The sequence below is a fragment of the Capra hircus genome, chromosome 11 (genome assembly GCF_001704415.2).
Source record: "Capra hircus breed San Clemente chromosome 11, ASM170441v1, whole genome shotgun sequence".
Classification (NCBI taxonomy): Eukaryota; Metazoa; Chordata; class Mammalia; order Artiodactyla; family Bovidae; genus Capra; species Capra hircus.
The window spans coordinates 74,176,556-74,204,070 of NC_030818.1; the positions used below are offsets into that span (position 1 = coordinate 74,176,556).

The window sequence follows — 27,515 nt, forward strand, 5'->3', positions numbered from 1 at the left end:
TATCAGATGACCTAGTTTTAGTAGAAAGAACCAGTCCAGTGAATAATAAACTTGGAGGGATAGAGTTCTGGTCCCAGTTCTGTCACTACACTGGACCTTGGATTTCTTGGACCAGACATCTTGTTCCTTCTAGTTTAAAAATTCTACAATTCTATCTTTGATTATGCTAAGTCTCCCTGCTGGAGCGTAAACAGCATCACAGCCATCTGGCAGCAGCAACCAGAATTAGGATTTATTTTTCCCTTGAAAGACTCATTGAGCATCTGCTTTCCCCACCAGACCACTGTGCTAAGCACCTGAGAAACCAAGATTTCAAAGGTCACACTTAGCTCACTCAAGGAAGTGTAAGCTGTTTAAAAAGAAAGGCAGCTGATAAACAAGTGGCTATAAGACAGGGTGGTGAATGCTTATGATTGGGAGAGTCAGGGAGGGTTTCCTAGAGGAGATACCTCTGAGGGGAGGGAGGAACAGGAGTGAGCCAGGTGAGGGAAGGACATTTTAGACAGAGGATACACAAAAGTCTAGAAGAGAGAGCAAGGTTAGTTTTGTGAAGGTGGAACATGGAGACATGGAGGGAAGGGGAAATGGAGCTGATGAATCTAGCTCTGGCCAAGTTTGGGTCCTGGTGGAAAATTCAAGAATGTCTGTCCAGCAGGCAGCAGTACACATGAGCTGAGTGATCTGGTTTAGAGATAGATAGAGAGTCATTGGCATAAAGAACGCACTGAAGCCACAGGAGTAGATGAGGTCACTCAGGAGTGAGCGCAAGTAGCACGTTTACTATAGTTCACAGAAAAGGGAGCTCTGGACTGGCTTCAAAGAATCCATGAAATAGGTACAAAAGTTTCTTTTTAAATTTCCCTCATATTTTCTTTGGAAATTAGCACAGTAGATAATAAATTTTAAATTTCTAATCCTGTTCTTATGCACTCATCCTTATGGCACAATAGTCTAGAAAAATTTTCTCTTTTCAGAAATAAAAGAAAGCATGCTCTGTCATTATTATTACCTACGTTCCTTCACTTATTCTGGGCCTATATTAAGCTGTGGGATTCCCTTGTGGCTCAGTTGTAAAGAACCTGCCTGTCAATGCAGGAGACATGGGTTTGTCCCTTGGTCAGGAATATTCCCTGGAGAAGGAAACGGCAACCCATTCTTGCCTGGGAAATCCCATGGACAGAGGAGCCTGGCAGGCTACAATTCATGGGGTCGCAAAAGAGTCAGGCATGACTTAGCAACTAAACAACAATAATAAACATCAAGTTGAAAATGCCAAGACAAAGGACTAAAGCAAAATTAATTTATTCATCCTTTGGTTTTACTATCATTGATTAACACAGGGGTCAGCAAACTTTTTCCACAAAGGGCTCAGATAGTTAAGATTTTCAGTTTTGCAGGTCATAACATTTCTGTACGAACTACTTAACTCTAATGTGTGAAGTCAGCTACAGACAATATGTAAACTAATGAGCATGGCTGTGTTCTAATACAACTTTATTTAGAAAAACATGGTGGTTTTTGTTTTTCTGTTTTTGGAGAAGGCTCGATTTGAAAGGGTTAAAATTTCTCTAGAACTTGAACTTGTACCAACATAAAACCTGGTCTTGAAGCTTTCTACCAGCTTGTTAAGAACCTTAGAGCAAGCTTATAATTTAGAGCAATAGAAAATATTTAAAATATTGCACCTTTAAATGTTTTTATGCTCTCCAGAAAAATAAAAAAATTTTTCTCTGTGCTTTTGTTTTTTCCACGGAAGACCTGCAAGCTCTGCCATTTCATTTCAAAATGCAACTGGATGAAACCGTTACTCTCTCCACTGTACCTAGCTTCTGGGGTTTGTTTGTAGTACAAATACTAACTTTATTTTTGTTTTAAATCTTATTTTGTGAAAAGCATTTTTTGTTAATCAAAAGTTCGACTGCAAGAAAAATCCAGGTACCAGATAGAGCACTTACAATGGGTAGTAACACATCTGGTTACACTGCCTGGAGAAGAAGGAATTTTTACCCACTCATCTTGATCACTGCGTTCTACATAGAATTTGCAAGAGATCAAGATGTGATCCACAACCCTGAGGGAAATCGTGTCAGCTTCAAAGGAAAAGGGGTTTTGGATCACCACTTTTCCAGGTGGCTTTGTCAAGAAATAGGAGCAGGGGACTTCCCTGGTGGCCCAGCAGCTAAGACTGTGTGCCCACTTCAGGGGGCCTGGGTTTGATACCTGGTCAGGGAACTAGATCCTGCATGCTGTAACTAAGACCCAGTACAGCCAAATAAATATTTTTTTAAAAAAGAAACAGTAACAGGATAGAAGTCCTCCTTTCTGGGCTTTCCAGAGATGAAGGATTAAAGATCAAAACTGAAAATTTATAGAACTGTTTTTTTTAATTAATTTTTAATTGAAGTATAGTTGTATAATACTATATAAGTTTCAGGTGAACAACACAGGATTCACAGTTCTAAGAGGTTATATATTTATAATCATGATAAAATATTGGTTAAATTCCCTGTGATGTACAAGGCATCTTTGTAGCTTATTTTATACATAGTAGCTTTTGCCTTGCCCCTAACTTGCCCCTTCCTCCTTCCCTCTCCCCACTGGTAACCACTAATGGTTTCTACATATGTATCTGGTTTTGTCATTGTTGTTCTTTTTATATTCACTAAATTGTTTTATTTTTTTAGATTCTACATGTAACTGATATATCACACAATATTTGTCTTTCTCTGTTTGACTTATTTCACTTAGCAAAATAGCCTCCAAGTCCATCCATGTTGCAAATGGCAACATTTCAGTGTATTTCTTATGGCCAAGTAGTATTCCACTGTATACATATACCACGCCCTCTTCATCCACTCATTTATTGATGGACATTTAGGTTGCTTCAATATCTTGGCTATGGAAAACAAAGTTGCTATGAACATTGGAGTGCATGTATCTTTTCAAATTAGTGTTTTCTTTTTTTCCAGATAACAGATAAGAGTTGGACTGTGAAGAAGGCTGAGCGCCGAAGAATTGATGCTTTTGAACTGTGGTGTTGGAGAAGACTCTTGAGAGTCCCTTGGACTGCAAGGAGATCCAACCAGTCCATTCTGAAGGACATCAGCCCTGGGATTTCTTTGGAAGGAATGATGCTAAAGCTGAAACTCCAGTACTTTGGCCACCTCATGCGAAGAGTTGACTCATTGGAAAAGACTCTGATGCTGGTAGGGATTGGGGCAGGAGGAGAAGGGGACGACCGAGGATGAGATGGCTGGATGGCATCACTGACGTGATGGATGTGAGTCTGAGTGAACTCCGGGAGTCGGTGATGGACAGGGAGGCCTGGCGTGTTGAGATTCATGGGATCGCAAAGAGTCAGACACGACTGAGCGACTGAACTGAACTGAACTGAGGGGAACTGCTGGGTCACATGGTAGTTTTATTTTCAGTTTTTTGAGAAGTACAGTAAATACCTTATTTTTTAAAAAGAGAGTTTTACTGGGGAATTTATTAATGTTTGGCTTATCTGTAGTTATTTTTTCCCCAATGAATGAAATAAATCTTTTGATTTAAAGCTCTACAATCAATATCAAAAATGCTACTAAGAATCTATTTGCTGTTTTGGCTAAGCTGTCATTTTGGAAGAGCAGTGGGGAAACTACATAAGACTTAACTACATAAGACTTCTAATGCTGGAGAAGTACTTCTGTAGGCTAGAATAAGGTGAAGGAACCGCGTCAGATTCTTTGCATAGAAAAATCAAAGATACAAGAAAAGAAAAAAAAAAAGACAGGAAAATACAACTCTTCTGAAAGCCATTCCTGTTCAGACAGACAATCTTATAATTAAGATACCGATTTATAATCCTTTTCTTGCCCACACATATAGTGTAAGTGATATAAACCAGCCAAAGATGACTTCATTGTCTTGAGGACAAAGAAACTGATATGGCTTAATTTTGATTAAAATGTCTTAGAGAATTCTGATGCTCTTTGACACATGTCTCCCAGATACTTAATTTAACAGTCAAAAGAATTTCAGCACTTGTTGCCACCAGAATAAAAAGTCTAAATTGATTTGGCTGTCAAAGTTGATAAGCATACTGCCATGTGAAAAAATCTCTATATAGCTTCAACATTTTATTCAAAGTCAAATAGCAGACTTCTCATTTAAATTCATTTTGAAGCAGAATGAAAATTTTTCTTTCATTTATAAAATAAACGGATTTCAACTTTTTTTTTTTTTTTACAGAAACCTGCCATTAATTTAGCATCAAAGTTTATTTAAACCTGGTAGATTAGTCAATGTGTTTTATTGCCACTACTAATTAGAATCTCCAAGTGATAGAAAAATCAAAAAAGATATCATAACCTAGGACAAAGGAGTGCTTTTGAATTGTGGTGTTGGAGAAGACTCTTGAGAGTCCCTTGAACTGCAAGGAGAGCAAACCAGTCAATCCTAAAGGAAATCAATCCTGAATATTCATTGGAAGGACTGATTCTGAAGCTTAAACTCCAATACTTTGGCCACTGATGTGAAGAGCTGACTCATTTGAAAAGACCCTGATGCTGGGAAAGACTGAAGGCAGGAGAAGGGGATGACAGAGGACGAGATGGTTAGATGGCATCTCCGACTCAAAGGACATGAGTTTGAGTAGTCTCTGGGAGATGAAGGACAGGGAGGCCTGGCGTGCTGCAGTCCATGGGTCGCAAAGAGTCAGACACAACTGAGCGACCGAACAACAACAGGACAGACGAAACAGGAGAGAGATAGTGCAAATAAAAAATTTAAAAAAGAACAAAGCTTTTGGAAGCCAAAAAGTTGCCTGATATTTCAGAGGAATAGCTTACAACCTAAGAAGCTAAGAGTGGAGACACCAATGAGAGGTCTGAGATAATCTGTGAAGACTGACAATCCCTATGTAAACTATCAAAAACAAATTCCAAGATAATAAAAAATCTGTATGCAAATTTTGAGCCTATGTATTTATACCCACCGTCTGACATGGACTTTCATTACAGGGGTCCATGAGAGAAAGTAAGACAGTAAAAATGTGCTTTGCAGACAAAATGTTGAAAATTTTAATGTCAGACAGGTCCTTAGCTATGGAAGAGAGAAGCCTCAAACCACTCAACCATTTGGTAGCAAGAGCTAAGCCTAGAGCTTAGATCTCCTGACCCCTGTGTCAGTGCCTTGTGGGATCTCAGTTCATCCAGGCCACGCCAGTGAGAGCCCCAGTCCTAACCTCTAGGCCACCAGGGAACTCCCTCAGCATCTTTCCTCTTCAGCAAACTGCCTCAATGTCAGTGAACTGAAAACACACATGAAGAGAGAGACCTGAGCCTGATGTGGTACAGTCCTCCTTTCATATCCCTGGGGGATTAGTTTCAGGACCCTTATAGATACAAAAATCCACGATGCTCAAGTACCTTAGATAAAATGGGGAAATAGAACCCATGCGCATCCCTCCATAAATCATCTCTAGGTCACTTTTGATACCTAATACATGTAAATGCTATGTAAAAACGATATAAATAGTTCCCAGGGTGCAGGGAATTCAAGTTTTGCTTTGAGGAGCTTTCTGGAATTTTTTTTTTTGGTGGGGGTGGATATTTTCCACTGGGGTTGGTTGAATCCACAGAATGAAATCCATGGCTACCAAGGGCCAACTGTACATACAAAAGCAACATAAAGGTGTAAATCCTCATACCTGATCCTGGGTACTGGAAGACGTTCTGCTGCATCTGAGGAGTGATTCCAGTGCCAAACTGCCCACCCATGTTTCCTGTCATGCCTCTGTTCACCATGCTGCTACGGTTGGCCAAGGGCGCCTCGGGATTTGCTGCCAGTTGTGAAAAAGGGCTGGTAGAGGCAGGTGGGGTTCCTGGATTTGTACCATAGTTTGGTGGGTAGGGGAATTGCTGTGGAGCACCCTGAGGAAGACGGGGGTTCCCCATTTGAACTGGCAGTCCAGATGAGGGAGGGAGGTTGTTCCCAAAGCTTTGTTGCCTCATGAGCATGGCTCTTTGCTGCTGTATTAGCTGCCTCTGTCGGTGCTGTTGACTATATAACTCCCGCTGGCGCTGTGCCAACATCTGGGCATTCAGGGGTGGCTAAAAAAGAGAGAAAAAAAATCTTCGCTTATTAATATTATTATGATTACCCCTTACCTTGGAAAGCTTACAGGATAAAGCCTACTAGCTTGGAGCAACAGAATATGCAGCAATTATTAGTGTACAAGGCAAACTAAAACAGAAAAAGGAAAAAAACCTCTTAAATAACATTCCCAGGAGAGAAAATGAATTAAGTACACTTTACATATTAAAGTCAAACAGGACTGAGAAAAGTCAAAGAAAACATATATTGATTAATACTATAATATAGGTCATGAAACCAGTTAAGAGAAACATGAAGACCATAGAGAAGAGAGAGAAAATGTGCTTGCTGATTTCTATCTTATCTGGCATTAGGTTACTAGGGGACTTCTTTTCATTTCCACAAAATTTACCATGTTTCTAGTATGGAGGATATTAGTTTTCTCTTTTCTCATGGAGATCATTTATTCCACTTAACTTAAATGAATAATATGTGATTATAGATGATTTCAATTTTCATTATACTTTTATGTATTTTCCAAATTATCTATAATGAATGTACATTATCTTTACAATTAGGAAAACCTTACAAATACCATTAGAAAAGGAAGAATCAGAAATCTAGGATCCAAGGCCAAACAAACAGTCACTTAAAAAGAAAATCTTTAATTAGAAACAAAAAAATACGCAGAAATAAATGAACCCTGATATTTTATAGCATTGTTGCAGTATGAGACTACTCCAGGCATTAAAGTAAATGTTTTAATAGCTATAATATCATGAATGATGAAAGAAGTGGTACAATTAGTTTGAAGTCTCCTTTTGGGCTACCTTCGGAGAAGGCAACAGCACCCCACTCCAGTACTCTTGCCTGGAAAATCCCGTGGACGGAGGAGCCTGGTAGGCTGCAGTCCATGGGGTCGCTAGGAGTTGGACACGACTGAGCGACTTCACTTTCACTTTTCACTTTCATGCATTGGAGAAGGAAATGGCAACCCACTCCAGTGTTCTTGCCTGGAGAATCCCAGGGATGGGGGAGCCTGGTGGGCTGCCATCTCTGGGGTCACACAGAGTCGGACACGACTGAGGCAACTGAGCAGTAGCGGTAGCAGTAGCAGTTTGGGCTACCTTGCGAAGCAACATGGCATGTCAACAAATCTTTCCTCAGAAAATGTCCATTCAGGTCGAGGAGCTGATTAAAGCATACAGCTTCATAAAAATGAAACTTGCCAACCAGAAGTAGCCCAATATGGAAGAAACTGACATATGACTTCTTAACATAAGTTGTCTTTATGTGAATTCCAACAGTGGGGTTTTGTTTCCTTATAACCGATCTCCTCTTGCATTAACTAACCACTGAGACTTTTAAGGCAAAGAAACCCAAGTCTGGATCCATGGAGATGCCAATATCTGCTGCTTAACAGGAGCTTCTATCAATATTTATCCTTTTGGTTAGTATTTGCCCTCAATCCAACTAGGTCCATTTTATGGAGAAAAGTTTGTCTGAATCCTTTCTAAAATACCTCATCTCCCTAATTTTTGAGTTCTTGGTTGGGAAATTAAAAAAAAAAAAGTGGTTGAGGGAATTCCCTGGCGGTCCAGTGGCTGGGACTAAGTGTTTTCACTACTGTGGGCCCAAGTTCAATCCCTGGAGAACTAAGATCCCACAAGCCACATGGTGCGGCCAGAAAAAAAAAAAGAGTGGTTGAAGCAAAAATATTAAAGTATGTGCAGAAATGAGGAAAGACTATATCACACTTAGAAGGCTACCTGGTTCTTTTTATGTTTTGTTTCACTGGCTATGAGCTCACCCACAGGATTGTTAAAACAAAAATGGAAAATGCTGATGCTCAGACTCAACAGAGAACACAAGGCAGTTAAGATAACTAAGCAATGTGACTGGGTTTTGATCAGGTTTCAGGTACTGTGCACACAGTTTCATATCCTTGGCTTCTTATTACTGATACTATTCAGGACAGCAATAAGAGTTTTCTACTTAGTCATCTGATATCTAATAGCAATGACAACAATAACAATAAAACGAAACAAAGAATCCTCAGCTTTAGATCAAATATCAGTAGGGGGTATCAAAAGCTGATTATAAATTCATTCTAAAAGAAAGCTACAGTACAAACATCATTAAGAGATAAGTTCACAGACCATTTCAAAAACACCTAAGTCAACACTCTAAGAAACACAACTTGGGTTAGAGAAGTACTAACAATGCCTGGTTTTCTCACATTACCTGAGGTGTAATTTGCTGCTGCATGCCTGATCTCATATTGATGCCAACAGGAGCATTTGCTGCAAATTGGTTCAAGATAGCTTGCCGATTTTGGTGTATCAACTAGAGAAAAATAGAACAATGAGATAAACTTCTACATACAAACATATAGCATGGCCCTTTAGAGTAACATAAACTTTTTATTAATTATTAAGAGGTTTTAGTATCGCAAGTTTAGTAAGGTTATTTCCCACATTTGCCAAAAGGTGGCAATTCCTAACATTTATCAAATATTTTCTATCTGCTGCTGCTGCTGCTGCTGCTAAATCACTTTGGTCATGTCCGACTCTGTGCGATCCCACAGACGGCAGCCCACCAGGCTCCGCCATCCCTGGGATTCTCCAGGCAAGAACACTGTACTGGGTTGCCATTTCCTTCTCCAATGCGTGAAAGTGAAAAGTGAAAGTGAAGTCGCTCAGTCGTGTCCGACTCTTAGCAACCCCATGGACTGCAGGCCACCAGGCTCCTCCGTCCACGGGATTTTCCAGGCAAGAGTACTGGAGTGGGGTGCCATTGCCTTCTCCTACAGAACTCTAAATATGGCAGAGCATTTAAAAGTAGAATACACACACAACATAAATATATATACAAGTACACACATGTATGTACATGCACATATGCCTATATGCATTTATTACATTTTATGTAATATTTTATGCTCTGCCATATTTAGTGTTCTGCAGTGTTTATACATACATATATATGCAAACAAATATGTTTATCATGCTATCTTTTTGTAATTTTAAAAACTCTTTATCTTGTGTTGGGGTATAGTCAGTTTTGGGGGGGCTTCAAAATCACTGCAGATGGTGACTGCAGTCATGAAATTAAAAGACGCTTGCTCCTTGGAAGAAAAGCTATGACCAACCTAGACAGCATATTAAAAAGTAGAGACATTACTTTACCAACAAAGGTCCATCTAGTCAAAGCTATGTTTTTTTCCAGTAGTCAAGTATGGATATGAGAGCTGGACTTATAAAGAAAGCTGAGCGCTGAAGAATTGATGCTTTTGAACTGTGGTGTTGGAGAAGACTCTTGAGAGTCCCTTGGACTGCAAGGAGATCCAACCAGGAAAATCAGGGAAATCAGTCCTGAATATTCACTGGAAGGACTGATGCTGAAGCTGAAACTCCAGTACTTTGGGCTACCTGATGTGAAGAACCGACTCATTGGAAAAGACCCTGATGCTGGGAAAGTTTGAAGGTGGGAGGAGAAGGGGACAACAGAGGATGAGATGGTTGGATGGCATCATGGATCCGATGGACATGAGTTTGAGTAGGCTCCGGGAGTTGGTGATGGACAAGAAGGCCTGGTGTGCTGCAGTCCACGGTGTTGCAAAGAGTCAGACATGACTGAGTGACTGAAGTTAACTGATAGTCAATTAACAACGCTGTGACAGTTTTATGTGAATAGTAAAGGGATTCAGCCATAACTATATATCCCCCAAACTCCCCTCACATCCAGGCTGCCACATAACAAGTTGCATGTGTTATACAGTAGGTCTTTGTTGGTTATCTATTTTATATCATGCTTTTAAAAACTCATTAATATTTAGTTATTTCAGACATGTGCAATAATGGAGAAAAAAGAAACATCAGCCTTGGTCTTAAAGGGTTGTGAGTAAAAAAGTACATATACACAGGGAACACTCTCTAAAGGTCTGGAAGATGAATGGAAAAGTTGAGGTACTTCTGACTTGGAGGGTACCTGTCTTATGGGCACGTATTTGGGAAAAATCCAATGTGATTTCATTAGCTGGAGAGAATTATGTAAGAAACAAATGGTCTGAGAAAATGGACTATTTATTTAACTAGAAGAAGTAATTATACTTTAGACCAGCATTTCCCAAATTGGTGTTCTAAAGAACATTGTTCTGCAGGATATTAATAGATGTGCCAGGAAAATAGCATGCTGTGCTGTATTAAGCATTGGAAATAATGGGTTACACAAGGTGAAACAGATTTCTTTAGTGTAGTAATTCTATGAGCCTTCAATTGGCTAAAGCACATTGTGGAGCTCCAAGGAGGGGATAAACTATGCAATTCATTTATTGTGAACTTTTTTTCTGACATATAGCCATTTATTATTATTTCCTAGAACAATCTTCTATGGTACACTAGTTTGAAAGATACTGTCTATATCAGGCTCAGGATTCCATATCAGAGGTATGCCTTAACTTTAGCAGGTAACGAAACAAGCATCCTTAGAAAGGGTATTTCCTGATAAACAATGTACTGCTTCAAGGATTACTTGTCCAATAACTTGATATGAATAAACTGGTAAGGGAGATATAATAGTAACAATAATATCAACCTTGTTTTGTGTTGATATAGTACTTTATAAATTTCTTATAGTCAACCTATCAATATATTTTAATATCTTCATATTTAACACATTTAATAAATTTTAATACTTAAAATTTAAAATTTAATATTTAATATTTACAAACTAGAAAGTCTCTGAAAGTTTTATGAGAGACTCCAAAGAGCTGTAAATAGTGATTAAATCTCTCATCTCTAACAAGCTCAATTCTTAACTCTGGTTTCATTCATTTTTTGACTCCAATAATTCATGGGGTCGCAAAGAGTTGGACATGACTGAGCGACTAAACTGAACTGAACTGAGATTAGAAAACAAAATGACTTGGAGGGAGAAGCCCAATATAATATAAATATTACAATTATAACTTTCAGGTACTGTGGAATAGGATAAAACATTCAGAATCACGTCAAAAAAGATAACCAATATTATGTCTCTAAAAGTCAAACAGGCTCTTAAAAGTCTGAAAATCTACATACTTCTTAAACTCAAACTTATGTCAGATCTTAGACATAAGTTTAAATTAACCATTAGTTTTACAAAGATTTATCAAAAAACTTGGTATATGCAAGACACTAAAGTTTAAAGCCTACAAAAGTGAGTAAATTTCTATTTTCTGGGAATTCCCTGTTGAGGTCAATACAAAACAGTGCAATGCAGAAGTTATAGGCTGAATATAGAGATGTACAGCAGCATGGGGCAGCAACTAACTTAGCCTAGGACTTGAAGGCAGGGACCAAGAGCATGAGTGAGCTCAATGGTACCTTGAAAGATGAGAATGCCAGGTGGCAAAGAGGGTAGTAGAGTAAACTCAAGGCAGAAGGAACTGCAAGTCTAAAAACCGAAGACACGGAATGAAAACAGGTGAAGAAAAGTAACATTTCCAGGAGTGTGGGAGTTGGGATTCTAAACTGACAGCTTTATATATTCTTTGCGTTGTGAGATAATGTGAAAATGAAATGGTTGGGGACAGAGGAAAAATGAGAAGTAATAAAAATGAAAAAACAACCTTAGAAAAATAAATCAAAACCTTATAAAATAAATAGGTAATTTTTAGAAGTAGAAGGAATTGTTCTAAAAGCAGCAATCTACAAGCACTTTCTGTTAAACAAAAATGATCTATTCCTACCCTCAGAAAAACTCTTATTCTCCCCTTCCCTTGACTATCTGTGTGTACAACCTAACACTGTGTACAACAATTTCACTCTGACCTGTCTCTTCTTTCTGATTACTAAAATTTTACCCATTTTCCAGCAACTTCTTCCAAGGAAGTTCTCCTAAAAGGATCAGCATGTCCGTAATCTCCCCTGAAATTCTAATTTTTGTTAGTTAGGAAGTGGGGAGGAGAGAGGTTGATAATCGTTAGAGCTGGTAACACAAATTCAAAAGCAAGCCTGTAAAGGTTTCGTTGGCAGGCTTGTTGTATTACTAAAGGAGATGTATGCGGGGCTTGTGGCCAGTGGAAAAGCACAAACCCAGCCTATGTGTATAAAATGCACACATGTGTGTGCACACACACACAATTCAGGCTTGCTGTCACTTTGTCTGAATGGATTTTTTTCCAATGCCTTAGCAAGAAGTCCTCCTACAGTAAACCTAAAAGATGATTATCTTGTCAAGAAGTTCTCAACTAGGGGTATTCTGCCCCATAAAGGAGAGTTGGCAATACATGAAGACATTTTTGGTTATCACAACTTGGGGAGGGGCGGCTCTTAGTATCTGGTGGGTAGAGGCAAGGGATGCTGCTAAACATCCCCCACTGCACCAGAAGCACCCCCTTAACAAGAATTACCCAGTTTCAAAACACTAATACTGATGAGGCTGAGAATCCTGATTCAGTCACCATGTAAATTATTGCCATGACAAAGATTTCCTTAAGGAAGCTTATTCTTTTATCAAGTAGTTTTTATTGCCACAAAGTTTTGTTTCTCATCTAGAATTAAAAAAAAAAAAAAAAAACCGAAAAACCTCTTTCTGAACCACAGTTGGTTTAATCTGCAGATGTGGAACCTGAAGATACAGAGGGCTGAGTAAGTTTTGAATACCCCAGGCTGATGATATGCTCTGAAAACTGCGTCTATCTCTTTATTCTTTGCATTCCTCTCAGGACCTGGTACAGTCACCATAAACATGCTCTGTGAAAAATTAAATACAGGGGAGCTAGTAAGTATTTCTTATTCTTGTGTTGTCTAGTGCTGAATGACAAGGTATAACAAGAAACAGTTTATCTTAAGTAATATTCAGAACATATTAATACTATACCCTCGCTTTGTATCTCTTTTTCCCCTTCTCTTCCCTTAATTTCCCTTTGTGTCTTTATTTCACACTAACATTTAAAAATTATTCCTTTTTAGTCTATCATTAAAAGTTTTTCACCTTATGCCATCTCTTTCTTTCTCCCTTTCATCATCTTCCTCTTTTTAAGTGGTATGGAAGCACATTCTATATTATTTGTTGTATTTATTGAATATAATTTCATAATAATAGCAAATATTTACTAAATGGGACTACATGCCAAGCACTCTGTTAAGAGCTTTATATCCAAGCTCTACATCCATTAATGGCTTCCCTGGTGGCTCAGGGATAAAGAATCCGTCTGCCGCCTACAATGCAGGGGACATGAGTTTGACCTGGGTTGGGAAGATACTCTGGAGGAGGAAATGGCAACCCACTCCAGTATTCTTGCCTGGAAAATCCCATGGACAGAGGAGCTTGGTGGGCTATGATCCATGGGGTCGAAAAAGAGTGGGACGTGACTTAGCGAATAAACAACAACATCTATTAATGTTATCTCATTTAATCCACATACCACCTAAGAGGTAAAGGAATTATTTATTAGACTCTTTTTAAAGATGAGAAGTCATAGGCTTTAATATGGTAAATAATCTTACTACTGACCCACCTCGCGTAAGGTTAGAACTAGCACTTGAAACCAGAGCTAACTCTATCATGCTGCTGCTCTAATAAAGTCAGCTCCTTCTTCCTCTTCCTTCCTCTATTAGTAAGGCTCCAGAGAACTTCTTTAAATGCTTTCTTAAAAATCCAAAGCAAAACAGACATATGGCTAAAGAAATACAAAAGAGTAATAACAACAGAAGCAACAACCTACATTTCCGGTCCCATTTCCTAGAGGATAGTTTTAGCTATTTGGGTTTCTAGTTCTTAATGATCACCCTTATAACTGCTGCTTATACAGTCCTAAATATTTATGTCATTACACCTGCACATTATTTGTCATGAGAGAAAATATTTATCAGCAATATCTCTTGATGCTCTACTTTAGAAATTAAGCTGCGCTTCAAAATTATTAACTTAATAATTATACAAGATGCTCATCCTAAATATTTTTTATCTCAAAAAATGGAAGTAAATTGCTTTGAAACTCTTGGTGTTAAAGGACTTTGTTATGAGCCAGCAGTCTTTAATTGAATGAGTCTCCCTTATTCTTATCAGAACTGACTAAGAACGACTTTTTGTGTCATAAGGGCCTCCCTGGTAGCTCAGACGGTAAAGCGTCTGCCTACAATGCAGGAGACCCAGGTTCGATCCCTGGGTTGGGAAGATCCCCTAGAGAAGGGAATGGCAACCCACTCCAGTACTCTTGCCTGGAAAATCCCATGGACTGAGGAGGCTGGTAGGCTACAGTCCATGGGGTCGCAAAGAGTTGGATACGACTGAGCGACTTCACTTCACTTTTGTGTCATAAAGGGTCTGGGAGTGGACCTAACACCTTTAGTGCATTGGGTTGGCCAAAAAGTTCATTTGAATTTTTCCACAACATCCTATGGAAAACTCACACCAACCTTTTGGTCCATCCAATAGCATTTGGGCTGTCTTGTTACATAGAGCTACTAGCACATCCCTTTAAAAAGGATCACCTGTAGAACAAGGGTACTCACCTGCTGTTGTCCTTGCAATCGTTGCTGAAGTTGAAGTCTAAGTTGGTTGGGTGCAGCTGGAGGTCTGTTTAGTGTCTGCCTGGGCTGCATGGCCATGCCAGGTGAAAAAGCACCTCGAGGAGGTGTTACTTGAACAGGCATAGTCCCCAGTGAAGGTTTTTGCCTGACCATGCCTTGGAAAGGGCTAGAGAGATTGGCAGTAGGCGAAGGAGAAGAATAAGGCTGGGAATAAAGGTTGGGTCTTTCTTCCATCATCAACGGTGGTGTTGCTTGCTGTGGTGGAAATCTCTCCGATAATACATCTAATCCACCTCCCTGTTGGAAAATAAGCCAGAACATTTTACAAATACATTTCTGCCAATGAAAGACATCCTTCTCTATACAATTTTGGATCTGAGATCATATGAAGCTCTCCAGAAGTTTGCTATTAATACCTAAAGGAATCACTTATGAAAGTTGCTTCTGAAATGGAGTAATAGATTAATGTTTAAAATCTCAGTAAAGAGATGAAAATATGGTTAAAATGAAGGCCCCAAACCAATGAAATAAAGCTAAATGGTTTGAAAAGAACCTCACTGCAAAGCCTAAGAATCAACAAATGTTAAATTGAATAGATTACCATGAGTAGATTCCTAAAGGAGGGATTAATGTTTCTATGTCAAATATAGAATTCATGCTTTTATCTTGTTTGAAAAGAAATTCATAGCTGACCTAATAGAATGCCACAGAACTATGGCTTTCAAACTTTTTGACTGTTACTTATTGAAAGAAATATAAATTATGACCTACTGTTTGTGTATGTAACTGAAAACAGAGTTTCATAAAACACAGCTTTCCCTTTTTCTGCATTCTGATAGTCTTTATTCTACATTATTCTAACCATTAAAAAAAATGCTGGTCATGATGCACTAAATTGATTTTTTAACTCCAGAGTCTCAAAAATACTAACCTGGAAGTTGGAATGTCATGGAACATATAGGCTGAAGTCTAGCATGAATGAAGGATAAATTAAGTCCTAAAATAAGAAGTAATAATATAAAATCTGGATTCTATACTAGGGAGAGCTTCTAAGATTATGTTCCATAGTAAAAGGCTATAACTCTGCAATTATTATGACAGGTTTTTTGTTTTAAAAGCCCATTATTTAATTATTATGTATTTTGATAACTTTCACAAAGGTAAATTATAAAATAGCTACCATACAGTGAGAGTCATATGGAAAGGTCTTGCTTAAAAATAATTTTCTAGCTTTACAGGGCTGCATCATCTAAAAAATGCCAAATGTAGTAAATACCTGAACAAGCTTGTCAATTCCCAAAGCTCTGTCTAGTTCAGCTAGTTCAGTTTCATCTTTTCCACTGAGGAAGGATACCAGCTGTTCAAGAAGGGCCTTCTCATCATTTCTTCCTTCGACTGTTGTTGGTGGACAGAGAAGTTCATCTAATTGTGAACTAATACACTGGCTGAAGAATCAAAAGATAAGAAAAATAAAGACTGATATACCAAATAAGTATTCAACCTTAAGAATACAAATATATGTACACATATATGCAAATCTAGTTCTAGGAAATTGCCGAGATTTTTTAAAAACCAATTCTTATGCAATGAAATTTTCTATACTTAATGTGCAGAAATTTGTGAACATTTGGTATGCAGCTTGAATATATTTCTAATTATTTTGTCAATGACTGAACTTTGTTTCTACATTCTTCATGTTAGCTTACAGAAATAGCCTGAAAAATTAACCAAATATAGTTAAGAGAAAATAATTTTTAATAGAAGTAAAAAATAAAAATCAACCAAAAACTAAAAAAAAAATCATTTAGTCTAATTAAAAATTTATACTATTTATTCTATTTATATTCTATAGGTGCAATTAATTATTAATAATTGAACCATATGAAAACAGTACATATTATATGTATTACTTAACTTTCAAGGATGATCAAATCATGCTGATAACATGACAAAAGAAATCAAACTAGAAAAATGCTCAGTGTAACCAACACTCAGTGTTAACCAACAAATTGTTGATTACATGTAGGAAATACATAGTCTAATCCAATTGATATCAATTGATGCATAAAACTTAAAGATATATAGAAAATTACACTAGTACTAATACTACTTCTATAATGATAAGGATTCTTCTTTGGGGAAGGTAAACAAGGCTAGAGGTCATAATTAAGGCTTCACCCTCAATGCTACCTAGTTATCCTTTGGTTGCTATACATGAGATACACTATATGTGTTGGAATAGAGTTACCTGTGTGGATTAAGAAATCAAATTCTACTCAAGTGGGGATACTAAGCAGATGTAGAAAGTATCTTCCCTTCTTATGTATTCTTGCTCCAAACAAAGAGAAAAGCTGGACAAAATAATTATACAACTAAGAACTGAAGAGCAATAGAGTTGTGCTGAGGCCAATTCATCTACCAGTCCCAGAAATTTTATGGTAATCAATCAAAGCAAAGTAAGAGATGAAAAATAAAGCTGCATACTATATCAATCTCTTGGTAATTAAAATATACACTAGTCTTTTAGTCATGCAGTAAATAAATCTGTTTGATTTGGTGTCCTCCCCCATCCTTTTCATTAAACCTTCACCTTCCATTAACATCTATAAAACACCAATACAAACTAGAATCTAGTTTGGGAAAAGCAGTTCTTTGCTGTAGAAGATGGTATCTGTTACTTGATAATATACCAAATGTACTACTCACTCTTCTGGCTTATTCTGGTTTACAGCTGTCACTGTATTATTTGCCCATGGAATCTGATCACCAGTTCCTGGTTGTCCAAACTGGTTATCAATTGCTTCTAATTCCAGTTCAGGTAATCCTGGTTAAAGAAAGAAAGGTAAGAAGTCAGGATGTATTAAAACAGAAGATAAGATGATAATATTTTTCAGAAGTAATATATTAAATAGTAGAGTGAGATTTCCCCTATAAAATACTACCTCAATGATACAAAGGTCACTTATTCAGAAACTCACTCTATCTAGAATGTGACATAATAACAGGTAAATGAAAAGGTGAGAAAAGTTCTTTGAATCGATCAGAATCTGGACTTCCTTGTTGTCCAGTGGCTAAGACTCCATGCTCCCAATGTGGGGAGCCCAGGTTCGATTCCTGGTTGGGGAACTAGACCCTACATGCCACAATTAAGACTCAGCACAACCAAATAAATAAGTAAACAAAATAAATGCAAAGAAAATGTGACGTTAAAGGTTTTTATACATTACCATAAGAGAATCACTTAGAACTTCTTCAGAAATTACTGATTTTAAAGATGATCATAACAATTTCAGTTAACTGCTCTTTCAGTCTATACCCTGTTCAGTTCAGTCACTCAGTTGTGTCCGACTCTTTGCGACCCCATGAATCGCAGCACGCCAGGCCTCCCTGTCCATCACCATCTCCCGGAGTTCACCCAAACTCATGCGCATCGAGTCAGTGATGCCATCCAGCCATCTCATCCTCTGTTGTCCCCTTCTCCTCTTGCCCCCAATCCCTCCCAGCATACAATATGCTGTAAGTAGGGACAGTGCTACTGTCATGAAATGTTTGAGATGCAAGTAAAAGATAAACTATGCTCTATAAAAGGCAGAATCAGAAGCTAAAGTGCACTGCAAACTGGGGCCATTTAGTAAATGGACAAAACTCTACAGTGGTTAACTGAGAATATAGCTGTACAATAATGGTATGATAATTGTTGTCTATAATGATGACAAATGAAAAAAAGAGGTTGAATTATGCTTTACGGTGTAGTGGTAAAGAATTCGCCTGCCAATACAAGAGACACAGGAGATGCAGCTTTGATTCTTGGGGCGGGAAGATCTTCTGAAGTAGAAATGGCAACCCACTCAAGTATTCTTGCCTGGAGAATGCCATGCACAGAAGAACCTGGTGAGCTACAGTCCCTGGGGTTGCAAAGAGTGGGGCACAACCAAGCAGAGCACTACAGTACAATGGAAGACGGTAGTATGTACAATTTTTTTGAAAGCTTTGATTATTTCTGTACTACTTATATTAGGGAAAAAAACTGTAAAGAACCTAAATTCCAGAAATTCACTGATTAATGGATTATGGTATAGATATTTATAACATGCTGATAAATGAAAAAGGAAAAAAGTATAATCCAATACATTATGTTCAGGATGAGTCCATTCTTATAACAGAATATTATAAAATTTCTATACATTAATAGAAAAAATCTGGTAAGCTATATATTCTTGGTAGATTTTAGGTTGTGAGACTAAGGATTACTTTATTTTCTTTTAATGTTTCTGATGGCTATTTGTAATCTTGAAAAGGAATAAATATTTATATGTTGAAGCCCTAACCTCTAGTACTTCAGAATGTCATATTTGGCAACAAGGCTTTGAGTGAAGTGATTAAGAGTTGTCAGGGTGGCTCTTCTTCAAACACTTCAATGTAACTGGTGTTATAAGAAGAGGTGATTAGGACACAGATGACACAGACAGAGAGATGACCATGAGGACACAGCAAGAAGAAAGCTATCTACAAGCTAGTGAGAGAGGCATCAGAAGACAGCAGACCTACTGACCCTCCTTAACCTGAACTTCCAGCCTTCAGCTTGTGAGAAAATAAATGTCTGTTGTTTAAGTCACTGGTCTGTGGTATTTTCTTATTATGGCAGCCCTAGTAAACTAACAAAAACTAAAAATGCCTAGTGGCTTAGGAAAATATACAATTAGGTAGAATTCCTCATTTTAATGAATGGAGATAAGTAGATTTAAGGATGCCCTTCCAACTTATTTAATGCTGCATACTGATCATTATTAACTGCATAAAACATATTAGGCTCACTTAATCTAACTTGACTACATATTGAAACATACTCATATTTAGTATGAATGAAATACAGGAGTGCACATAAACGCACATTCACTTCTAAATACAAAAAATTATAGCTTGCAATTAAACTTGTCTTCTCTAGCATGACAAATGATTCAGAAATCAAATTCTGTATGATTCTGGGGGAAAATAAGCAAAAAAGTACCAAACAACAACAATAAAAGGTGAAGGGAAAGTAATCACTTAATTCTTCTCATTATTTCAATCAGAAAGTTGGTCAGAGAAGATTATCTGAAGTTGTCCCTTTGCTTTGCTCCACACAATAATTCCTGTCATTTCATTTTAGAAATCTAACATAAACAAAATCATTATATTTAAGAGTCAAAGAAAATTTACATGGCTGTCTACCATCTAGACTTAGTATCATAGAATAGTTTATTTGACTCAGTAACAGGACATAGTATCTCACAGTACTCTTGATGGGAAAAAAGGTTACGAAAACAAGTTGGATAAAATATTTTCAAAATAAAGTAAGATTATTGTGCTAAATTTGGTGACTTGGGGAAAAAACCCAATCAATCATTGATTCAATTAAAAGTTTTGTTTGCATAGGCTATATACTTAAAAGCAGCTGTTTTTTATTCTAAAAGTCACTTTAACATTTTAGGACTTCTTTTAGAAACTGACTTCTTTAAAAAAAAAAAAATTCAATTTGCTGGAATGTTTTACAAAATACACAATTTATCTGTCTTTATCCAGGGAATAAGCCTACTACTTTTGGTCATGTTTGTGTTTCTGTTACAAACATGAGTAAGTATGTATGTATGTTACACAAGATAGGCATAGTGATTTTTAAAGGGACACATTACTGTGTTTACTAGTCTCTGCTGGAGAAGGCGATGGCACCCCACTCCATGCATTGGAGAAGGAAATGGCAACCCACTCCAGTGTTCTTGCTTGGAGAATCCCAAGGACGGGGGAGCCTGGTGGGCTGCCGTCTATGGGGTCGCACAGAGTCGGACACGACTGAAGTGATTTAGCAGCTGGAGAGAAGCAGCTGATGTGGGGGTAGAAAACAAGCTATTAGGGACTCCTGATCAAGTTGTTAACTTTTTAAAAAATAATCTGTGCAAAGGATTCAGCATCATATTTTCTCCATTTTAAATATGGTTAAAATAAAATCTTATATCCCCATTAGCCATAGTGATTTCAGCTAAACAAACAAACCCTTATATTATTAAAAAATTTAAAAACTCCTTCTGCACACAAAGTAGAAAGCATTGTTAAATCAAGAGAGTGACTTTTGCACATTTTTACTCCACTAAGAGTTGATTCAGCATCTAGTGATTCTGATGTTCACAGTTAATTTTCTTCAGCTGTTGATAAAGAGATTCTGGTTCAGTTTTGTGTTACATTTGGCTGTTAACTATGCACAGCAGCTAGTGTTTTATTCGACTAATTTCTCTACTACACAAAAAGAACTATAAATCAGTAAGATAAAAACTGAATAACCCAGTAGCTAACAGGTCACAAAAAAGCACTCTAAAAGTGATCAACCTAATTTCACAATAGAAGAAATACATATTAAAACTACATTGAGATACTTTAAAAACTCATCAGATTGGCAAAGATGAAAAAGTGCATAATTCAAACTATTAGAAAGGATGTGTAGAAAGAAGAACATTATCACGGTGTAAACTGGCATAAGAAAGGCCATTTGGCAAAATCCATCTATGCTTTGACCCAGCAATTCCGTTCAGAATTTACAGTTCAGATATACTCTTAGATGTGGTCAACTATCTGTACTATGTAAGATTATTAATTATAGTCCTGCAGTAGCAAAACATGCCTACCAATAGTCACAACACATTAAACACAACCTCAAAAACAGGGAACTAAAAATGGATTTTTTAAAATACTGAAAATGTTTTATGTGAAACATTAATTTTTAGTTATACAATACTCAGTGTATTACAGATAAATAAAATTAAAAAAATTTTAAACCTCAGAATGTGTATGTTCACAGAACAAACAAATGAGCAGGAGGTCATTCATTCACTTCAGCAGTGTTGCCAATGTTCAAATATTTTTGGAATTCTTCTAGAACTGTCTTATCTAGTATACAAGCCCTTCAGGAAAATACTTCTAACTACATCTAAGTTTGATTCTGATTTTTTAAAAAGTATTATTCTTTTTGGATCAACAAATTTGGCTCCAAATTACTTCACAAAACTTCAAAAGTCAAATCCACCTTTAAAATATAGGAATTTGGAGATGGACAAAAAGACATGGCAGAGGTTTTGAAGGTACTGCTAAGAGAGCACATTATATATGTTTTGATCAAGATCTTCCTAAATTCTTTTAATGTGCTCTTATAGTACATTTCTAACAAAATTACTTAAGTCACATGGTCACACTGCATGGGTGTGTGTGCGTGTGTGTGTGCCTATAAACAATGTGTTTTGAAACCAGGCAGGCTGAAATTTAAATCCTGGTTCTGCGCACACTAACTGGATAACTTTGGGCAAGTTTTTATCTGTGTGTGTGTGTGTTTTCTTTCTTTGGACCTTAGTTTTCTTGTACGTAAGTAGATCTAATTGGAACATTTTTGGTTCAATGTGACAGATTTACCATCTATTTTATTCTACACCCAAAATTTTCATGGAAATAAAGGTAACTGAAAGGGGACAATAAATCTACAGCTGAAGGAGAGGTGAAAGCAGTAACATGGTAGCTGACTAGAACAATGAAAACAAAACAGATGGAAAGATGAAACTGATGCAGAAGTTTACCTAAACTAAAACACTCACATTAGGACAAAAGGGGAGATTTTCCAAAAGAGGCAGTTACTCAGAGGGACACCAGAACAACTCCAGGCTCAGCGGTCATTTGAGCAAGTAAAGAACAGGCCACGGGTGATTGCCGGGATAATTAAAGGACAACTGAACAGCTGTCACCAGGCCCTGCTCTGAGCGCAGCTGACTCTGGCGTCTGCCCATGGGATTAAAGTGGTGAGGACATGACTCAGTGTGGGAGTTCTGCCCAGGGAATCTCCCAAAGTGGGTGTGAGGGCTGCCACGAGGGATTTCCCTCTCACCAGCCCCAACTCCTTCACAACAACAACTGAGCATCAGGGCTTCTATAATCAGAACCTACACTCACTGCCAGAGCAGAAGGGCCTCTCACTCTAGCTGAAGAGACACTCTAGCTACCACGGTGTTTCCTTCTAAGTCTTTTTCAGTATACGTACACAGACAGCCCTGGTTCACCAAAACATTCAAGAAAAGTCAACAGCAGGAAGGAAAGATGGCAAATTTAACAAAGAAACAAACTTTGAGGAAAAAAAAGACTGTTACAGAAAACGGATGCCAAAAGTATGCCAAAATTATCAATACACAGATTTAAAAGTCTATCGTATATATAAAAGGCAATAGACTTCTATGAAAAAAATTCCCACACACGTGATCGCTACAATTTAAAGAACTCAACAGACTGACTGAGGAGCAGGATGGATATGGTTGAAGATTCAGTTTTGATCTGGAAAATCTGGCCCAGAGATTCTCTCAGAATACAATGCATATGGGCGAGGGCAAGGTAAGTGTGACAGAAAAGATAAGTGACATGGCAGACAGATCCAGGAGTTCCAACAGGTGGTGAATAGTTCAACTGTCCTATGCAAGACCTTTGGGCACAAAGTTAAGGCGTGGAATCAGCCATCTGATAATGGAGTCTGGCTTGGGTGAAAGGTAGTGGCGGACAGTGTAGAGGCTAGAGGTGGCAGAGACTCAGAAGCTATTCTATTCCCTTTGTGAGTTATTACATTTTTGTCTTCATCTTCTTTTTTCTTTCTCCAGTCCTTTGTCCTCTTTTCCTTTCTCTTCTCCTTGTTTCTTTCTTGTTTGCATGGAAACACAGTCTGCAGCAATCACCCTCTCCTCATTTACCTCATTTCACTCCTCTCTCTCTGGCTTTCAGCAACACTACAGCGCAAGGTTTAACAGATTCTGGCCTCAGTTCAGTTAGTTCAGTCACTCAGTCTGAATGGACTGACAACCTACTCAGATCAGTTCAGTTCAGTCGCTCAGTTGTGTCTGACTCTTTGCAACCCCATGGACTGCAGCACGCCAGGCTTTCCTGTCCATCACCACTTCCCAGAGCTTACTCAACTCATGTCCATCAAGTCGGTGATGCCATCCAATCATCTCATGTTCTGCTGTCCCCTTCTCCTCCAGCCTTCAATATTTCCCAGCATCAGGGTCTTTTCCGATGAGCTGGTTCTTCACATCAGGTGGCCAAAGTACTGAAGTTTCAGCTTCAGCATCAGTCCTTCAAATGAATATTCAGGACTGATTTCCTTTAGGATTGACTGGTTGGATCTCCTTGCAGTCCAAGAGACTCTCAAGAGTCTTCTCCAACACCACAGTTCAAAAGCATCAATTCTTCAGTGCTCAGCTTTCTTTATAGTTCAACTCTCACATCTGTACATGACTACTGGAAAAACCATAGCTTTGACTAGACAGACCTTTGTTGGCAAAGTAATATATCTGCCTTTTAATATGCCATCTAGGTTTGTCATAGCTTTTCTTCCAAGGAGCAAGTGTCTGGCCTATTTACAAACTTTTCCAGGTGGTGCTAGTGGTAAAGAATCCACCTAACAATGCAGGAGAGGCAAGAGATGCAGGTTTAATCCCTGGGTTGAGAAGATACCCTAGAGGAGAAAATGACAACCTATTCCAGTATTCTTGCCTAGAAAATCCCATAGACAGAGGAGCCTGGTGGGCTACAGTCCATGGGGTCTCAAAGAGCTGGACATGACTGACTGAGCACATGTACGTAAAGCTGTTTTCAGGGGAGGAAATCTCAAGACAGAAAAAGGAGGTATTTGACTCAAGATGGATTAGTAATGAAAAACATTGCACTTTCACAGACTGGAGAGCTAGAAGACACTGTCTGTTTTTATTAACTTTAATTTTCATCAAATTAACACATACACAAAACTTCAAAAGTCAGAACCAAAACGTCTATGAATAAGAATAGTTTTCTGTCTTGTCCCTTCTGACCCTTTGATTACTCCCCTTTCAACAGAGACAACCATTTCCAACTTGTCTGTTTTCTTTGGCATCTGCCAATTTCTAAAATATCTCCATTTTAAGTTTCTGAGTCCCCATCACGATAGATGGGGCTTCAGTTTCCTCACATCTACCACTCTTACTACCTCCTATGCTCCCAATTCCCTAACAGAGATCATTGCTTTTTTAAAAATAAAATATTAATATTTAGATTCTTAGGACTACCAAATATTACTTACTGCTAAGTCATATTGTATACAAACATCCCTTCTTATATCATGCTTTCATTTTCCTTGAGTTAACAATTAGTTTATTTTTTTCATTTTCCTACTTTTCTGGGAGACTTTTTCAGATGCTTCAACATTTTTGACATAAATCTATCAATAACCTTTTCTACAAACGCAGAGAGAAATTTCATTTCTTTCTTGGAGGCCGTCTTTTCAGAAGACTTGGGCCTGCTACTCCAATTTACATGTGTTGTTCTCTAATCTGGCTGATCACCTATCATTCCTGGACTTCTTTTCAGATCCTCTGTTTCCCTGGACCCTGTAAGCCTCTCTTTTTTGGTTTTCTCCCTTTCTGAAGTATGGGTTGGCAAAAAAGTTTGTCAGAAAATCCGAATGAACTTTTTGGCCAATCCAATATATCTTCAAGGGCCTTAACTAGAGAAGGTAAAATACTATGCAAGTATTTGTGTCCTTTTATATCCAAAAATGTCTTTATTTCAGCCTTCACAACTACTAGAAGTTGGATGCCTGATTACAGGTCAGAAATCATTCTAACCGCTGGTATTTCTAAAATAAACTTTATTAATATAGAGTTTGTATAAATATGCACTGATTTTCAGTGCACAGTTCAATAAACTTGGCAAAAGTATAAACCCATACATAATCTTCCACCTCAATCAGGAAAACAGAATATTTCTATCACCTTTAAAAATTCCCTCCGGCTCCTTGGCTATCAATCTTCCCTACTTTCACCCCACCACTGGCAACCAATGATCTTCACTTTTTCCACTCATCAGATTTTTGAGAATAATTCATGCCCTGCACTAACAGTCCCTTCCTTTTCACTGCTGACCAGTATTTCATTTTATAAATAAGCCGTTTCCTTGTTGATGAACATTCAAACTGTTTCCCGTTTGAGACTACCATGAATAAAGCTATGTGAATATTTGTGGTCAAGTTTTTGATGAACACATGCTTTCATCTGGCTCTGTCTCCAATAACTAAGAATTGAATTGCTGGGTCACATGGTAAAAGCATGTTTAAGAGAAACGGCTGAACAATTTTCCAAATCTGTTTTACCCTTTTACATTTCTACCAGCAACACCAAAGTTCAAGTTGCCCCACATCTTTGCCATCATTTTGTTTTGTCAGTTTTTTAAATGCTAGATATTTCAATGAGTATGTAGCAGTACTGCATTATAGTTTTAATTCACATTTCCTTGATGGTTAAAAACACTGACCATCTTCTTATGTGCTTACTTGCAACTTTCATATCTTCTTTTACGGAATATATTTTAAAATTCTTTGCCCATTTTTTAGATCAGGCTATTTCCCCTATTATTAACATCTTACATTAGTGTGGTATATTTGTTAGAATTGATGAACACTGGCACATTTTCATTAAATAAAGCCCACAGTTTACATTAGGGTTCACTCTGCATTGCTCATTCTAGCGGTTTTGATAAATGTAAAATAACATGTATCCACCATTACAGTATCATACAGAATAGTTTCACTGCTCTAAAAATTACCCATGTTCCGCCGATTTATCCCTCTCCCTGGCAATCATTAATCTTTTTACTGTCTCTAGTTTTACCTTTTCCAAAATGCCATATAGTTGGAATCATAAAGTACGTAACCTTTTCAGGTTGGTTTCTTCCACTCAGCAATATCCATTTAAGGTTTCTCCATGTCTTTCTGTGGCTTGATAGCTTCCAAGTTTTGGTCATTACAATTCACTGTATACAATTCACAGCTCTCTGCAAGCTTTTAGAATCTTTATCTCTGATGTTTTAGAACTATATGATAATAAGTTTTGGTACAGGTCTTGTGTGTGTGTGTGTGTGTGTTGAATACTTGTTGAATCATTTCACTCTGAAGAATTATGTCCTTCAGTTTTAGAAAATCCTTTTTTTGTTTGTTTGAAAATATCTTCTTGTCCATCTTCCCCCCTCATGCATACTGCAAGGTATGTCACTTCAGTCATGTCTGACTCTGTGCAACCCTATGGCCTACAGCCCTTCAGGCTCCTCTGTCCATAGGATTCTCCAGGGATTGAACCCACGTCTCTTGTGTCTCCTGCATTGGCAGGCAGGTTCTTTACCATAGCGCCACCTGGAAAGCTCTTTCCCCCCCTCACTGTTTCTGAAATTTTTATTAGTTGCTATTGGCTCTCGTAGATCAACCTAACTTTTTCTTGCCTACTTTCTATTTGTCTTTTGCTTTCTCTGAAAGATTTTCTCTGTCTTATTTCCTAATATTTCTCTTGAAATTTAAAAATTTTGGATATCTGATTTCCAAAAGTCCTTTCTTGCTTTTGCCTTTTTTTTCTTCATGGATGATGTATCTTTTCAAAAACTGTTAGTCCATATACATCATTATATATTTTCACTGTATACTCTTTTTATCTGGTTAGTTTGCTCTCTTTTATGTTACAGGCTTCAAGTCCTGATGGTCTTTGGCTGTGTTTGTTCTAAACAGATACAGTATTCTAAAACACTGACTGGTTGGGTTCTGTGTAAGGCTTGTGCCTGCTTGTAGCCTTCACTGTTGGACACTTATTACTGTTATTTTATTTATTTTTAGTTTTTGGTCATGTCATTTGGCATGTGGGATCTTAGTTCTCTGAGCAGGGGTCGAACCTGTGCCCCCTGCATTGGAAGCACAGAGTCTCAACTACCAGACCATCAGGTAAGTCCCACTATTGGATATTTAAGATGGCAGCATGACCTTTGCACTTTAGGGATTTCCCCATAAATACCCACATCCCAACATCTTCTTTTGGCCATGTGGTATCTCTCAAGATAACTCCTCCAGTT

General features: G+C 37.8%; 1 protein-coding gene and 1 non-coding gene across 7 annotated transcripts in view; one reads left to right on the forward strand and one right to left on the reverse strand.

Annotated features, from left to right (window-relative positions):
- NCOA1 (nuclear receptor coactivator 1) overlaps positions 1 to 27,515 on the reverse strand; it is a 218,146-nt gene that overhangs the window by 22,576 nt on the left and 168,055 nt on the right. For all 6 annotated transcript variants that reach the window (XM_018055562.1, XM_018055561.1, XM_018055564.1 and 3 more), the window contains exons 14-18: positions 17,304 to 17,421; positions 15,874 to 16,042; positions 14,580 to 14,894; positions 8,323 to 8,424; positions 5,693 to 6,095 (exon numbers count right to left, since the gene is read on the reverse strand). In XM_018055562.1, coding sequence (XP_017911051.1) covers positions 5,693 to 6,095; positions 8,323 to 8,424; positions 14,580 to 14,894; positions 15,874 to 16,042; positions 17,304 to 17,421 — 1,107 coding nt within the window. The remainder of the gene's footprint in view (positions 1 to 5,692; positions 6,096 to 8,322; positions 8,425 to 14,579; positions 14,895 to 15,873; positions 16,043 to 17,303; positions 17,422 to 27,515) is intronic.
- Positions 14,170 to 14,241, forward strand: TRNAC-ACA. Its single transcript has one exon. It is a non-coding gene; the product is annotated as a tRNA-Cys (tRNA).